Source organism: Eptesicus fuscus, chromosome 7 (genome assembly GCF_027574615.1).
Source record: "Eptesicus fuscus isolate TK198812 chromosome 7, DD_ASM_mEF_20220401, whole genome shotgun sequence".
In the NCBI taxonomy this organism is placed as follows: domain Eukaryota; kingdom Metazoa; phylum Chordata; class Mammalia; order Chiroptera; family Vespertilionidae; genus Eptesicus; species Eptesicus fuscus.
In genome coordinates, this window is record NC_072479.1 from 104,143,700 (window position 1) to 104,157,352 (window position 13,653).

Below are 13,653 nucleotides of genomic sequence, written 5' to 3' on the forward strand. Positions count from 1 at the left end.
GTAAACTCGGCGCTGCGGCAGAATCAAGCTGCACGCCCTCCCGGAAACTAATGTGTCTGTGTTCCTTAATCCTCACCCCCCTTTTCAGGTACCGTTGAACTGCAGTGCCGGCAGGCTCCGGCAGAATCTCACACCTTTGTGTGTTTGCACAGTGTTGATGGCGTTGAATGGAACCAGAGAGATATCCACAAAGGCGCTGGCTCTGACTGGTGGGGACGTAAAGCCGCCCTGAGGCAGCTGACCACCTGCTCTGGCCCAGGTTGGAGCGGTTGCCCTGTCACAAAGCCCCCAGAGATGTGATGTCACACACAGAGATCACTCTCCCTGCGAAAGGGAGGGGCTGTATTCTGGACTCCTAGCCTTAGCCGGCTCCAGTGCCTTCTCCGAGGAAAGGGGGGCAAGGCTGCCTGAACACTGACATGGTCAAAGGAAACGTCCAGGCTGGCGTATTTGGTAAGTGGGCTCAAAGGCAGGAAGCAACCTAAGCAGGTGAACATTGTCTTTGCGACTCCTCGCCTACCTGTGGGCTGCCCTTCCTGTGTGGCCTGCCCCTCTCCTCTCCTTCAGGACTCACTTTCTCTCCTTTCCTTCTCCAAACCTTGTCACAGAAAAAGCCAGAAAGCATGGCTCACACTAGTTATACACATGACTAGCAAAGCGTATGCTGGAGACCCCGCCAGCGGTATTCCCAGAGGTGACCCAGGGGACCCTGTGGTGCTGTAGCGCCCTGCGGAGATGAAGGGAGCCAGGCCTGGAGGGGCCCCTGGATTGATGCCCAGGAGCATATTGGTGACTTTGGTGAGAGAGGTTTCAAGGACTGTGGGGTCAGAAATAGATAAAGGCGGGCTGTGGGCGTGTAGATGGCTCTCTCAAGGAGACTGGTGTGAAGGGGAGGGGCCAGCTAGGATCCTCATTGAGGAGGGTTGCGGGTTCAGAGAGAGGTTTTTTGGTTTTTTTTTAACGGAAGAGATGAGTGATGTGTTTAAATGCTGATGGAAGGAGCCATTAGAGGAGGAAAGGCTGAATATAGGAGGGGGGGCAGCCCCTCCCTGGAGGAGGAATTGGCCTGTGAGAAGCAGAGAATGAATGGGAGGGTGGTGAAGGGAACTCGCATCTGATGAAGCTTGAAGTCTTCAGAGAGGTTCTGAACCAGTCCCTGTGGGCATGGGCGCCGACTCGGGAAGCGGAGGCTCACTGGCCTCATCCAGGGTCCAGCTCCCATTGGAGACCTTGACTTTGCCATGGTGTCAATTTGTGGGGAATGCTGACACTGTGGGAGGAGTTCCAGACAGAATAGTTTGAGGAAGCTAGGGAACCGCCCTCAGTACTCCCCAAAGTATTCCCAGAACGCTCTGTGACCCAGAAAATACTTTAAACTGTTTAGAATCATTATTACTTATGATTATCACTCACCACCTACACCTGGGGACATTTTATACCCAATGCTCCATAGAGCTATACCTTTCCCCATCTTATCCTGTCCCCCTCGCCCCATTGTTACCCTGGGACCTCCCTTCCCGGCTCTGAGGCACGGAAACCATCTTCTGTTTGGAGCTCTTGCGAGAAATTTCTGAGCATTTGCCAAGCGCCTGGTGCTAGTCCCCTCGCTCCTTAGTCTGACCAGCGGGCCGTCTCTGGCTGAGCCTGGCCGCGGAGGTCCTTGCTGTCCCCCGGCTGCCTCTGGCCTGTGGTGACTCCTGCAGGCCACGGAGGCCGGGAACACTGGGCCCCGGGCCTGTGAGGCATTGACTGTTGCCTGTTCTTTCTTCTTAGACTGAAGATGGTGTTTGGTATATGCGGCCAGAAGGAGAGGTAAAGTTTGGGTGCAGCCTGTTCCCACATCCCGAATGACCAGGACCTGGGAACTGCACTTGGACCCAAGAGGAATGGAAAACAGGGTTCTCTATAACCTTTTCCCTGAGGGTTAGAGTGTCTCTGGGACTCAGAATTGGGGTGGGGGTCCTGGTCCTGGTAGGTGGGACATGAGAGTGTGTGTGTGTGTGTGTGTGTGTGTGCTCCCCAACCCCCCGCCCCTTACAGGGAGCCACCATTTTAGCAATGCCGAAATGCTCTGCTGTCCCAAGGGAGGGGTCACAGAAGAGGGAGGTGACCTGAAATATGATTTCTACCCCGGGTGTGGGATCTGTCGGTCCAGAGGAGGGAGAACTTGGAGGGCTGCGGGAGAAGAGCTGACCCAGCACCGAATGATCACCTGTGAGTGCCCAGCCAAGGCCAGGGCCTGCCTCCTGGCTGGAGAGGCACGATGGGCTTGCATCCACAGCGAGGAAGGGAAGAAAGGGAGCGGCCAGGGCTCCTGGTCTGCTCCAGGCTCCAAGTCTGGCTGTTGAAGGAGGCAGAGGCACAGTGTCAGGCCAGCCAGTCAGCAGGGAGCCCTGCCTGAGCCCTGCGGCAGCTGAGGGATTTCCTCGCCCACAGTGGTGACAGGACACAGCCCTGTAGGGCAGGTCCTGGATTGGGGGAAGCTGGTACCCACTGGTGAGGGCAGGGGAGACCCCAGCCTCACACTCACTCTGCTTTCCTTCCAGGCTCTGCAGGGTCCTGTACGTAGTACAGGTCTTCATTCTTGCAGGTAAGGCCTGTGCTGCGGTGAGCTGGGAATGGCGTCAGGACCCAGGAAGCTGGTTCTCCCCCAGAGCCACCCAGCCTCCAGCTGGCCAGCAGGGCTCCCAGAGGCCTGGCTCCCCAGGGCTGGCCGCCTTTCTCCGCTTCTCCCCTCTGCACCCTCACAGTGGAGTGGCATTCGAACCCATGTCTAACTCTAAAGCTCATACTCTGCCCCCTGCAAAAATACACCAAAACCCGCAAACCAAAAAGCCCACACAACCTAATAATGTCCTACAGCAATGATCTTCAAACTTTTGCTTGCATATCTCCTGAAGACTGCTTCTCCCCGCACACATTTTAAATTAGTACCTAATTTATTTCTCAGTGTCAAGGGATATGACACTTTAAAATAATGACATCACTCTGTCCAGTGTTTTAACTAGTCTTCCTTCACCCATTTGCAGGAATGGTATACTATTATTTCCAGGAGTCTGTGGGGAAAACAGCTTCTGACCACGAGATTGCTGGGGAGTCGTCACTGGTAGGCACCTTGCTCAGGCCTAGGAGGCAGGGGTGGGCTCTCTGGGGTCATGCTACTTGACCTCAGATGGTCAATCGTGTGTGTGTGCGCGTGTGCACGCGCATGTGTGTGTGTGTGAGGGGTGAGGGTTGTGGAGAAATTTCCTATTTTCGCAAAGAGTCAAAACATAGGCCCCACCCCTCACCAGCTGGCTGTGCGGTCAGTTCAGGGCCCTGTGGCTGTGGCCTGCATAGGCCCAGAGGAGCAGCTGACTCCTAATGCAGGTGAGCAGCCCGGGAAGGTGGTTCGACCTCCTGTGAGCGGCGTGGCGCTGAGCCGGACTCCTGCCTGGGGCTGCACCGCCTCTTTGATGTCCCACGTCCAAGAGCCTGTGGCAGAAGCCCCCTCCCAGCCCGTGGCCAGAGCACAAATGCATGCTGGGTCCACGGAGGCGCTGCCCACCTCGTGTGGGAGGCGCTGGGGGGCCGCAACCCCGGGGCTTCCTGGTGGGAGGTCTTGTGATACCACATGTCTGAAGGGCCTCGGTCCACACGCCTGAGGGTGTGGCTAGGCATGGAATTCTAGACCAGAAATAACTCCCCACAGATTCTGAAGCTCCTCATGGCCACTGGCTTCAAACGTTGGTGTTTAAAAGTCTGGTGACACTGGATTCCCGAACCAGGCGTTTTCCTCTGGAATCTGGGAGCTTGTGGGTTCTCCTCTCTGTCCTCATGTTCTGAAACGCACTGAAGACAGGCCGGGGTGGGTGTTCTCCATCCATTGTCAGGGACACGTGATTCCTTCTCTTGGGAAACTCATGTCCCTCACCTTTGGGAAATCGTCTTGATAGAAAAGGAATGTACGCCCGGGGCTGGTGTGGCTCAGTGGTTGAGCGTCGACCTGTGAACCAGGAGGTCACGGTTCAACTCCTGGTCAGGGCACATGCCTGGGTTACGGGCTTGATCTCCAGTGTGGGGCGTGCAGGGCAGCTGGTCGATGATTCTCTCTCATTGATGTTTCTATCTCTCCCTCTTTCTTCCTCTCTGATATCAATAAAAAAATATTTTAAAAAAGGCTTTTTAAAAAGAATGTATTTAGAATGTCTCCTGTCAGCCCAGTGTGTTGCCTCTGCGCACTTGCAGGAAGATCATGGTTCAGCTGTTGCTCCTCCTGATATCTTCTCTGTTCTTGGTGGGAAATGCTTTTTTCAACTTTATCTTCTAACTACGATTGGGCTTTTCATTCCCATAATCGTATCACACTTTGGGTTTTCAAGCATTAGAGGTCGGTATTTGAACGTTTCTGTTTTAGAGTCTGTTCTTGTTCCGTTCCTGAGCGCAGTTTCTCTTCCTGACGGCATCAGTCATGCTGAAGTTCCTGAGTCCCTGGGGTCTTCAGGGGTCAGTGCTGCCCACTACCAGGGGGCCAGCACGCCCTCAGCTGTCCCTCAGCCGCCTCCCTTCTCTCTCTCCTTGTCATGCAGACCATAGGGGAGACCTTAAGGCCACTGTGGGGGCTGATGGATAAGTGCTACCCCGTGGCCACTCAGGTGGGTGAGGCTGGGGCTCTTCTTCCCGAGGGGGCGGCTGTCCTGGGCACCCTGTCCTGGGTAGACAGCCTGAGAGGCTTGGTGGGTGGGCTGGTGGTGGGGGGCGCGACTCCCAGCACGCATGGCCCTTTCCCTCTGCAGAGACACAGAGTCAGGAGTGGGAAGAAGCAAGGCTCCAAGGTAAGAGGCCTCCCTGGAGGGCCGGGGCTGGGCTCTCCTGCAGCTCCATGAGGCCCAGGGAGGCCCAGCTCAAGGCCTGCAGTCGCGGGGGTGGGGACAGGGTCCCGCCAGGAAAGTCAGGCCCCGCCCACCACCGCACCCCGAGTCGGGGGATGGGAGAGAAGAGGCGTTCTGGGGGCTTCGGGCCAGTGTGATGCCCCCTTCTCTCCTGGCAGGCCACAACCCCCGAGGCTCTGGGAGGACTGAATGATGCTGCCCCCAAGGCGGAGAGGGACATCCTGTCTCCTGGGGAGAAGGCGGGACAAGAGGCGGGGAGGGTCCCAGGCCAGGGAGCAGCCAGCCCCACTCCTGCCTGGAAGGAAGTGGCTGAGGAGAAGGAGGTGGCAGGGAGCCCAGGCTGGGAGGTAAGGAAGCCGGGTGCCCCAAGCAGTGCCGGGCGGTGGGGATGGAGGGGGGCTGGTGCACCCCCAACATGACTGGGCCAAACTGCATCTCAGTGGAGCAGCTCTGTGTGGAGCTGAGGGGAGCAGATGCGGCGTGAGTCCTGGCCACCCTGACGTCTCCTGCAGGGAGGCCGCAGTGCCATCTGCACAGGGCAGAGCCTGTCTCACCCCCACTGCCCTTTCCCAGGGAAATAAGAAGGTCTGGAAGGAGCCTGCTCTCCCTCCTTCAGGTAAGAGAGCCCCCACCCACCTCCCTCCCTCCGCTCCGGACCCTGCAGAGCTCCCAGGGAGCCCAGACCCTCCAGCCCCAGGAGGGAAGGCCAGGCAGCCCCCAAGGAGCCTCCAGCCCACTCCCCAGGGACATGGATGGGAGGAATCCCTGGTGTCAACCCTGCCCGCTCTCCGCCCCATCCGGTCCCGCTACCCTGGCCCTGGGGAAGGGCTCCTCTGGCAGGGACCTGCAGGCCCGCCTGTTTATGTTTGTAGAGGCCTCTGGGGTGCAGAGCCAGGAGGAACGGCCCGGCGGGTGGGCCCCCCAGGTCCTGAGGAAGCTCTGGCGCGACTGGTTCCCCGACTCTGACCGCCCTGAGACTCAGAAGCACGAGTGACAATCCAATAAACGCACAAGGTGATGCCGCTGAGACCCGCTGCCTCCTCGCAGGCCTCACCCTTGCAGAGCCAGTGTGGCCGTCTGCACTGTCCCAAGGACACAGGAACACCCCGCCGCCAGGCTGACTCGCAGGGGGCACTGGGGCGGCCGAAGGGCCCTGCTGGCCTGGGCGCCCTGTCCCGGGACAGACCCCGCTCCCTGCATGCTGAGAGCTGGGAGCGCCCTGTCAGGGGCATTGAGAGGACACTGGTGGGACCCCTGCTGAAATGGGGGCTTCTGCCCTGAGCATCTGGGGTCCCTAAGCTGTTAACTAAAGGCACTAGGTGCTCCCAGGACCCGGGGAAGCCGTCATTAGAAGCCCTTGGGCGTGGCCCGTGTGCTCAGTCCAGGCCCGTCTGCGGGTGGGCACAGGGGCGGGCGGCAGGCACGTCAGGTCACAGCCTGGCGTCAGCGCAGGAAGTCGGGACCAGCGGCCATCTGGCGCAATCTCCTCACTGGCTGCAGGGAAACAGAGGCCAGGGCCACACAGTGAGGTGACAACAAGGACTAGAGCCCGGCTGTCGTCCTCCAAGGTCCCCGTGTGCCTCCTTTTCCTGTGGCCGCCCCATTGTGACCTGGGTCCAAGGTTTGAGCCCCGTCCCTGCGGCATGCCTGCAGCCCATGGGGCTCATTCCCCGCTCCGGGCCCAGCCTCCTGCGCTCCAGGACTGGCCTGGCCACTCCCAGGACTGTGCCCGGGTTCGAGCCCAGACAAGTGCCTCCAGCTCCAGCCGGGCCAGGAGACAGCTTTTTCCAGCAGGGGCTGGGCCAGGAGCCCCTGGGAACGTGGCTTATTCAATGTTGGGGTGACTCAGGCTCAGGGAGGGGCCTGGTTCCTGGGCTGCCATTAGGCTTCCCAGGGAGAGTTCTGCACCCCATTACTGAGCCTGGGTGCTAACCTGGCACATCACTTCCCAGCCTTCCTGAGTCCCACCTTTTGGGGTGTCAGTGGGGGAGCAGGCTTGCTGGTGTTGGCTGAGCTGCTGCCTGTGGTGCAGGGCGGTGCTGCTGGGGCTGAGAGTCAGCATCAGGCTGAGCGAGGCCTCCCACGCCCACGGGCCAGCAGGAGCGGGGACCTGTGCGGACTGTTACCCACTGAAGCATCCATGGTGGGTTTCCACAGGCGACTGGGGGTCAGCCCTCACTTTTCTGAGCCTCAGTAAAACCGTCTCTCAAATGGGGCCAAGTGTGCGGTGAGGATGGAAAAGGCAGGGTAGGCCCTGGCCCTGGGGAGGCTGCTGAGGCCCCATCGCTGCCAGGGTGGTTAGGGGCCTGGGTGGGACTCAAGAGTAAGGCTGGAGCCACCAGGCTGGTTTATTGCACATCAGCTCCCAGCTGAGGAGCGGGCTGGGGCGTGGTGCCCCCTCTAGCGGGGCACAGTACAGAGCTGGTAGGGGGGTGGGGCCACCAGGAAGGCATAGGTCCCGTGGTCGCTGGGGCGGGGCTGCCCGGCGGGCACCGAGAAGCTGAAGCGCTGCAGGAGGCAGGTGAAGAAGAGGAAGAGCTCCATGCGGGCCAGGGGCTCCCCGAGGCATGAGCGGCGGCCTGTGGGTGGGTAGGGCGCTCGGTGAGCCTGCGGCTGGGCCCTGCCCCTCCAGGCTCCCTCGGGGTGGGGCAGCAGGCTGGGCACCCCGCAGGCACCTGCTGAGAAGGGCATGAAAGCCGCCGGTTTGACGAAGCGGCCCTGGGCGTCCAGGAAGTGCTCGGGGCGGAAGCGGAAGGGCTCCTTCCAGGCGGTCTGGTCCTTCAGCACCGATGACAGGTTGGTGAGGAGCGTGGTCCCCTGGCAGGAGAGACCGCACATTGGAGAGGTCGGGGGGGGGGGGGGGTGCTGGGACCCTGTAGCAAACACTCAGGGGCACACACTGTCTGGAACACGCCCATCCCGGCCACCTCCCTGTCCCCCTGGGGCCTCTCGTGGGGCCTCCTGTGGGTGCCTCCCTGCTACCCGTCCCTGCATGCAGGGCTCCTCCCACGTCAGTGTGTCCTCCCACTCAACTGGGGGCCCCGCATCTGCGCTCCACCCCCCCCCCCCCGCGCCCCTTGGACGGGACAGGCAGTGCTGAGCAGTGAGCGGGGCCAGGGCTGCAATCAGTGGCCTCGTCAGAGCTCCCAGGTGGTGGGTGCAGCTGAGCGGGGTGAGGGCCACAGGCCTACCTTGGGGATGAGGAAACCCTGCACTTCAGTGTCGCGGGAGGTCATGTGGGGCACGCCCAGGGGGATGATGTCCGCAAAGCGCTGCACCTCGTGGACCACAGCCATGGTGAAGGGCATTCGGGCCTGGTCCGCCATCTCTGGTCGCCGCGCTTGTCCTATGGCCTCATCGATCTCCTTGTGGACACGGCCTGGACAGACAGGCATCCCCACAGGGGTCAGGCCCGGGGGTGGGGGTGGGGTGCGGCAGGATGGGGGCTGGGTTCTGGCCTGGGGGGGGAGGGGCCCTTGTGGAGAAGGAAGTCACTCTGACCTCAGAGTCAGGACCCGCCTCTGCGTAGCCAAACCGAGCTCAGGGTCCCAGGCTGTCCCTCTCCTCCCTCCCCCAGCCCACCCGACCCCCAGGCCGGGCTCACGCTGCACATCCGGGTGCAGGATCATGAGGAGGAGGGCCCAGGCCAGTGTGGTCGAGGTAGTCACCATCCCAGCAAAGAACAGGTCTGCCACCACCACGCGCAGGTTCTCCTCGGTGAAGCTGCTCCTGGGGTTCTCCTTGGCCTGGCCATGCAGAGGGTGGGCTCAGGGCCAGAGGGAGGAAGCCCCAAACGGCTCCCCCAGTGCACAGCAGCTTCGGTGCCCGGCCCCTGGGTGACACTGGCCCCCTTGCCTGGGCTTGCCTCATGGCACAACCCACAGCCCCCTGCCCCCATCCCTGGCAGCTGCCCCTCACCTTCTCCACCTCATCCAGGAAGGCGTCAGTCAGGTCTCGGGGGGGCTGGGCTGGGTCCCGGGTCATCTTGTGCTCCGTGACCAGCTCATCCAGCATGGCCATGAAGGCCCTCTGCCCCTTGAAGACCTGGGCAGCCAGCCCCGGGATGCGCAGCAGCACAGGGACCACCTCCAGCACCTGCACGGGCACAGGTGAGGGTCTGGGCGGGCCTCCCTGTGCCCACTGTTCCTCTTGACAAGTCAGGTCCCGAGGGTCGCCACCTGGACCCTCTGCCTTGGCTGGGCTGCCCGAAGATGAACCTAAGATCTCCCAGTCGTGGCTTCTGTGGCTTCTGAGGAGGGAGGTGCAGGTTCCTCGGCTCTCCTGGGGGTCTGACCCTGGCCCGCCTCTCCCATCCGGGGTGTCTGCGTTTTCTCACCTCCAGGCCTGCGCTCTTGCAGAGGCCTCTTCTGAATGCCCTTCCCCAACGCCCTCTGTGTAACCCCCCCCCCCCCCCCAGGAGGCCCACGGGACGGGAGGGTAGCGCTGAATGACTCCCCACCTGGCGCAGGAGTCCAGACTCCTGCTTCACCCCCTCCTCCATCAGGTCCAACAGTTTGAGGAAGCGCGGGTCTTCGTACTCGAAGCGGCGCCCATAGATGAGGGAAGAGATCACGTTGCTCACCGCTTTGTTCAGGAGGGCGCTGGGGCTGAAGGGGCGCCCTAGGAGCGGGCGGCGCAGATCAGGGGGTCGCGTCCACCTGGTCCCCCGCCCCTCCCCACTGACCCCCTCAGCCTCAGCACTCACCGGCCTGGTCCTCGAAGGCGGCACAGAGACAGGCGGCCTCCTCCGTCACCCACTGCTCCAGGGACTTCTTGCCCAGGCCGAAGTCGCGCAGGGTGGACACGGAGAAACGCCGCTGCTCGCGCCACGCGTGCCCGTAGCGCGCGAGGATCACTCCTGGGAGCGGGAGTGGGCGGGGCTAGGCGTGCGCAGGCCCAGCCTCTGCCCGCAAACCTCCCCCAGCGGGAACCGGTCCGGCCCGGTCCCCGCCCCACAAGTCCCGCCCCTGTCGGGGCAGGCCCCGCCTCCTGCTCCGCCTACACGCGTGCTCCGCCCCACCCATTCCCCCAACCGCGACCCCGCCTTGCAGCTGGAGACCGGCCCGCCCTGTCCGCCCACATTGCTCGCAGCTCTCCCGCTCCTGGCAGGTCCTGGCCCCGCTCTGGGCTCTGCCCACCCCTCGCCCCGCCCACACGGGTTCCGCTTCCCTCCTTCCCGCCCACGTCCCATTCCTGCCGGCTCTGGCCTGGCCCGCCCGCTCCCGGTCAGGCCCCGCCCTCTCCTCTCCCACCCTCGGCGCAGGCTCCGCCCACCGGCCGCGCCTTCCTATTGGCTGAGTGCACAGCACGCCCACGCCGCTCCTCCGCCGGCGCCTGCGGGTCACTCCTGGCCCTGGCTCCGCGGGGCCGCGGCCTGCCCGGTCCTCCGCTTGCCTTGCGCCCGCGGCCCGAACCCCAGTTGCTCGTAGATGGGCGAGGGCGGGCGGTCGGCGGTGTCCTCGCTGCGGTGCACCAGCGCCTCGCGCACGGCCGCCAGCCCGTTGATCACGACCACGGGCTTCCAGGCCAGCTGCAGGCTGAACACGTCCCCAAAGCGGCTCCGCAGCTGCAGGCGGAGGGTGTTGGCTAAGCTCGCCGGTCTCAGGGCCCTCACCTTGCAGGACACCTGGGCCGTCAGCAGGGAGCGAGGCAAGGACTCTATCTGGCCTCGGGGCCCTGGGGTCACATCCTCTATGATCAAGGACCTCCCATCTCCCATCTATGAGTTTGCAGATGTCACCAAAATGGTCAGTAGTGAGCACCCTGTGTTACAGGGTGACAAGCTGAGGCCATAGAGGTGAGAGTGAGGCCCAAGGACCCACAGAGCAACAGCTTTGGACCCCTTCTCTTCTCCCTCAGCCTGGCTTCCTGATGGAAATGGGCTCCTGACCAGACTCCCCTCCCCATTCCCCAGACCTTCCCCCTGATCTAAGCAGAAGGGACTCATGCCCGACCAGCGTGGCTCAGTGGTTGAGCATGGACCTATGAACCAGGAGGCCACAGATTATGGGTCAGGGCACAAGCCTGGGTTGTGGGCTCCACCCCCATGCAGAAGGCAGCCCATCAATGATTCTCTTTCATCATGTATGTTTCCATCTCATGCTCCCTCTCCCTTCCTCTCTGAAATCAATAAAAATGTATTTAAACGGAAGAACTCAGGCTCACCTAATTTCAACACTGTCCCACCGGAGCCCAAACCCACTGCCAAGCCCCACCCCTCCGCAAGCCGTTGTCCTCTGACCTTTGGACAATCCGAACTGTCTCTGGGCCCTGCACCCATGACCTCCTCAGGGAGGCTCTCAAACCCGCCTCCTCTTCTCAGCTCAGCTCCTTGTCCAGCCTGTGGCTTCACGCCCACCCCTGCCTGCTGCGAGGAGGGGTCCCCGTGGCCTCTGCTGCCCACCCCCACCCTCTGCCTGCTGCGAGGAGGGGTCCCCGTGGCCTCTGCTGCCCACCCCACCCTCCTCACCTGGTTAACGGAGCGCAGCATGTCCTGGAAGTCCACGTGCAGCAGGTGGCCCAGCCCCGGCAGCGGCCGGGGGCCTGGCGGGTAGCGTGCAGCCCAGCGCACACGCCGGTGCATCAGGTCCACCAGGAGCAGGAAGACGGCGGTGGCCACAGCCAGAGGCCACAGCGCCTCCCCGGTCAGCAGCCCCATGGCTGTCCCAGCGCCCTCTGGGCTCCTCTGCGCACACTGGCACCCTCACCGCAAGGGCACCTAGGACAGGCCGGGCACAGCGCCCTGACCACACCCTGTGGGCGGGGCCAGCCTGGGCTCTCCTTATGAAAGGAGCTGAGGCTGGCCTTTGCCCTCTGCCCTGAGCCACCCTGTCTGGGAGTGACCGCTGTCAGAGGGTACAGGGAGGGGTCGGGGAAGGTCAGGAGGGTTTGAGAGGCTCCCTGAGGAGGTCTTGCGTGCAGGGCCCAGAGGCAGGTAGATTTTCCAAAGCTCCTGTCCTCTCTAGGTGCTTTCAGGGGGTGGGGGGGTGCGGGGGAGGAGAAGTCCACCCCACCTCACTCCCCAGCTCTGTCCCGCTCCGAGGAAGAACCAGGGGTTTCCAGGCTGGATCCTGCCTCCTGTCTCTCAGGCTCACACCTACGTGGTCACAGCCTGGTCCCAGAACATGTCCCTGCCTCCCCGACATCGCCTGCCTCCTCCGGAGCGGCCTTCCCCTCCCAGGTGTGGTGCTGACCTTTGCCCCGCGCTATAGGGAGGGCACAGGGCCACGTGGGGAACGAAGCTCTCGGTGCCCCTTCCCTTCACACTAAAACACTCAACACAGAATCACATTCACAGACACTGCCCACGTGCTCACAGTCTGACACACAGTCACATGCACAGACATTTACACACCCGAACACCACATACACGGCTTACACACACGTCTCCTCGTTCTCAGGGGGCCTGAGGCTGCCTGGACACCACCCCCACCTCGAGGCTGCTCGCAGGCCTGCTGAGACCCTCACCTGCTGGCTGCTGGCCCAGCTCCCTGGGTGCCGCTGGGTCCTGGCTGTGGGGGGCTTGGACCTGGGGAGGGAGGGGAGGCAGCAGTGTTTTCAGAGCGCCCTGGTCACCCTGACAAGCCCGTTGGATGCCCGAGGACCCTTCCTGTTTGTGACAAAGGTCCTTGGGCTCCTCGCTCTGGGGCACCCAGGTAACACACCTCCTTCCCTCTGGGCTCCACTCGGGGGCGGGGGGCACTTCCCTTGTCGGCTCTCAGCTTGGCACAGGATGTGGCTGACCCACAGGAGTGGGCCTGCTTCCTCCTCAGTATCGTTTGTCCTTGAACTTCAGCTGCTCAGACTCTTTCTGGGAGGCAAGGGGTGGACACCAAGTGGGGTGATGCAGGCCCTGGCCCTGCCACCGGCCGCCTGCTGAGGACCTGTGCGCTCCCTCCCTCCCCCTGGGCCTGGTCCCTCAGGCTGTGCCCCTCAAGGGAGCAGGCAAACCTCCGTGCCATCTCATGCCAGCGCGTGCCCTCTCCAGGCTGGGACTGTGGCTACCTGGCCCTCCTCGTGCTCAGCCTCTGCCCCTTCTAAGCTGAGGGTGCCTGCGGGCCTGAGTGCCCTCCTTCCACAGTAAGAGAGGTGGCACTTCAGTTTTTACATCAGTGGAACTGGTGGGCACTTTGAGGCCAACCCACTCAAATTCTGACCCAGGAGGCCAGAGGCAGGGAAGGGGCACTGCCTGATGAGGGTCGGCCCCTCACCCTTCCCAGGGCTATGGGAGGCAAGTTCTCTCTGGAAATGGCTGGAGTGCCCGGGTCACGAAGGGGCTCTCCCAGCTGAAGCAGGGCTGGAGGAAGCCTCCCCCCACTTCCCCACCCACCCCGCCCCCCTTCTCTCCCTCCCTCCCCAGCAGTAAGAGCACTGGTTCTTCCCAGGGTGCCTCTGGCTCAGAGCGCTGTGGCCTCTTGGTACTGGCTTTCAATGTTTGCAAATCCCGCCTGGCGCCTGGCCTGACCTGTGAACACTGTTCCTCCCCTTCCCCACCTCCCACCTCCCCCTCTCCTGCCAGGCCCGGGCCGGCCACTGAGTGTGTAGCTTGCTGGGTCCCAGCTGGGCCGCCCTGCATCTCGCCTTGCCAGGGCTTGGATGGTCTCATGCCCGCTGGTGCCCAGGTGCTGGGTGCTGGGCTGCGCCCGCAGCAGGTGGGAAGGCGAGGGGGCGCCTGCTCCCAGGTGCTGGTGACAGGAAGAGGTGGCGACGCCAGGCCGGCAGAGCAGACTGCTGTGCAGAGATGAGTGATGTGTTTAAATGCTGATGGAAGGAGCCATTAGAG

At 62.5% G+C, this 13,653-nt stretch overlaps 2 protein-coding genes across 2 annotated transcripts; one reads left to right on the forward strand and one right to left on the reverse strand.

The window, feature by feature from the left end:
* The first annotated feature begins 326 nt into the window (after nucleotides 1-326).
* On the forward strand, nucleotides 327-5,893 carry LOC129149862 (uncharacterized). The gene is made up of 9 exons (XM_054719589.1): nucleotides 327-453; nucleotides 1,774-1,812; nucleotides 2,547-2,590; nucleotides 3,030-3,106; nucleotides 4,569-4,634; nucleotides 4,776-4,814; nucleotides 5,030-5,218; nucleotides 5,445-5,487; nucleotides 5,744-5,893. The coding sequence occupies exons 2-9, from the start codon at nucleotides 1,781-1,783 to the stop codon at nucleotides 5,863-5,865; spliced, it is 612 nt and encodes a 203-aa protein (XP_054575564.1). The 5' UTR covers nucleotides 327-453; nucleotides 1,774-1,780; the 3' UTR covers nucleotides 5,866-5,893.
* Nucleotides 5,894-7,195: 1,302 nt separating this feature from the next.
* LOC129149863 (cytochrome P450 2D14-like) lies at nucleotides 7,196-11,546 on the reverse strand. The gene is made up of 9 exons (XM_054719590.1): nucleotides 11,341-11,546; nucleotides 10,266-10,437; nucleotides 9,577-9,729; nucleotides 9,331-9,491; nucleotides 8,790-8,966; nucleotides 8,476-8,617; nucleotides 8,063-8,250; nucleotides 7,547-7,688; nucleotides 7,196-7,450 (listed from the first exon to the last, which is right to left on the reverse strand). The coding sequence occupies exons 1-9, from the start codon at nucleotides 11,527-11,529 to the stop codon at nucleotides 7,272-7,274; spliced, it is 1,503 nt and encodes a 500-aa protein (XP_054575565.1). The 5' UTR covers nucleotides 11,530-11,546; the 3' UTR covers nucleotides 7,196-7,271.
* Between the last annotated feature and the right edge of the window lie 2,107 nt (nucleotides 11,547-13,653).

What these genes read in the sequence shown, in the direction of transcription:
- LOC129149862 (XM_054719589.1), top strand. Translation starts at nt 1,781, where the DNA reads ATGGTGTTTGGTATATGCGGCCAGAAGGAGAG. An exon ending in CAGGGAGCCCAGGCTGGGAG is followed by an intron (nt 5,219 to 5,444) that starts GTAAGGAAGCCG and finishes GCCCTTTCCCAG; the next exon opens with GGAAATAAGAAGGTCTGGAA. An exon ending in GCCTGCTCTCCCTCCTTCAG is followed by an intron (nt 5,488 to 5,743) that starts GTAAGAGAGCCC and finishes TTATGTTTGTAG; the next exon opens with AGGCCTCTGGGGTGCAGAGC.
- LOC129149863 (XM_054719590.1), bottom strand. Translation starts at nt 11,529, where the DNA reads ATGGGGCTGCTGACCGGGGAGGCGCTGTGGCCTCTGGCTGTGGCCACC. An exon ending in AGGGTTTCCTCATCCCCAAG is followed by an intron (nt 7,689 to 8,062) that starts GTAGGCCTGTGG and finishes CTCTCCTGCCAG; the next exon opens with GGGACCACGCTCCTCACCAA. An exon ending in TTTCATGCCCTTCTCAGCAG is followed by an intron (nt 7,451 to 7,546) that starts GTGCCTGCGGGG and finishes ACCCACCCACAG; the next exon opens with GCCGCCGCTCATGCCTCGGG.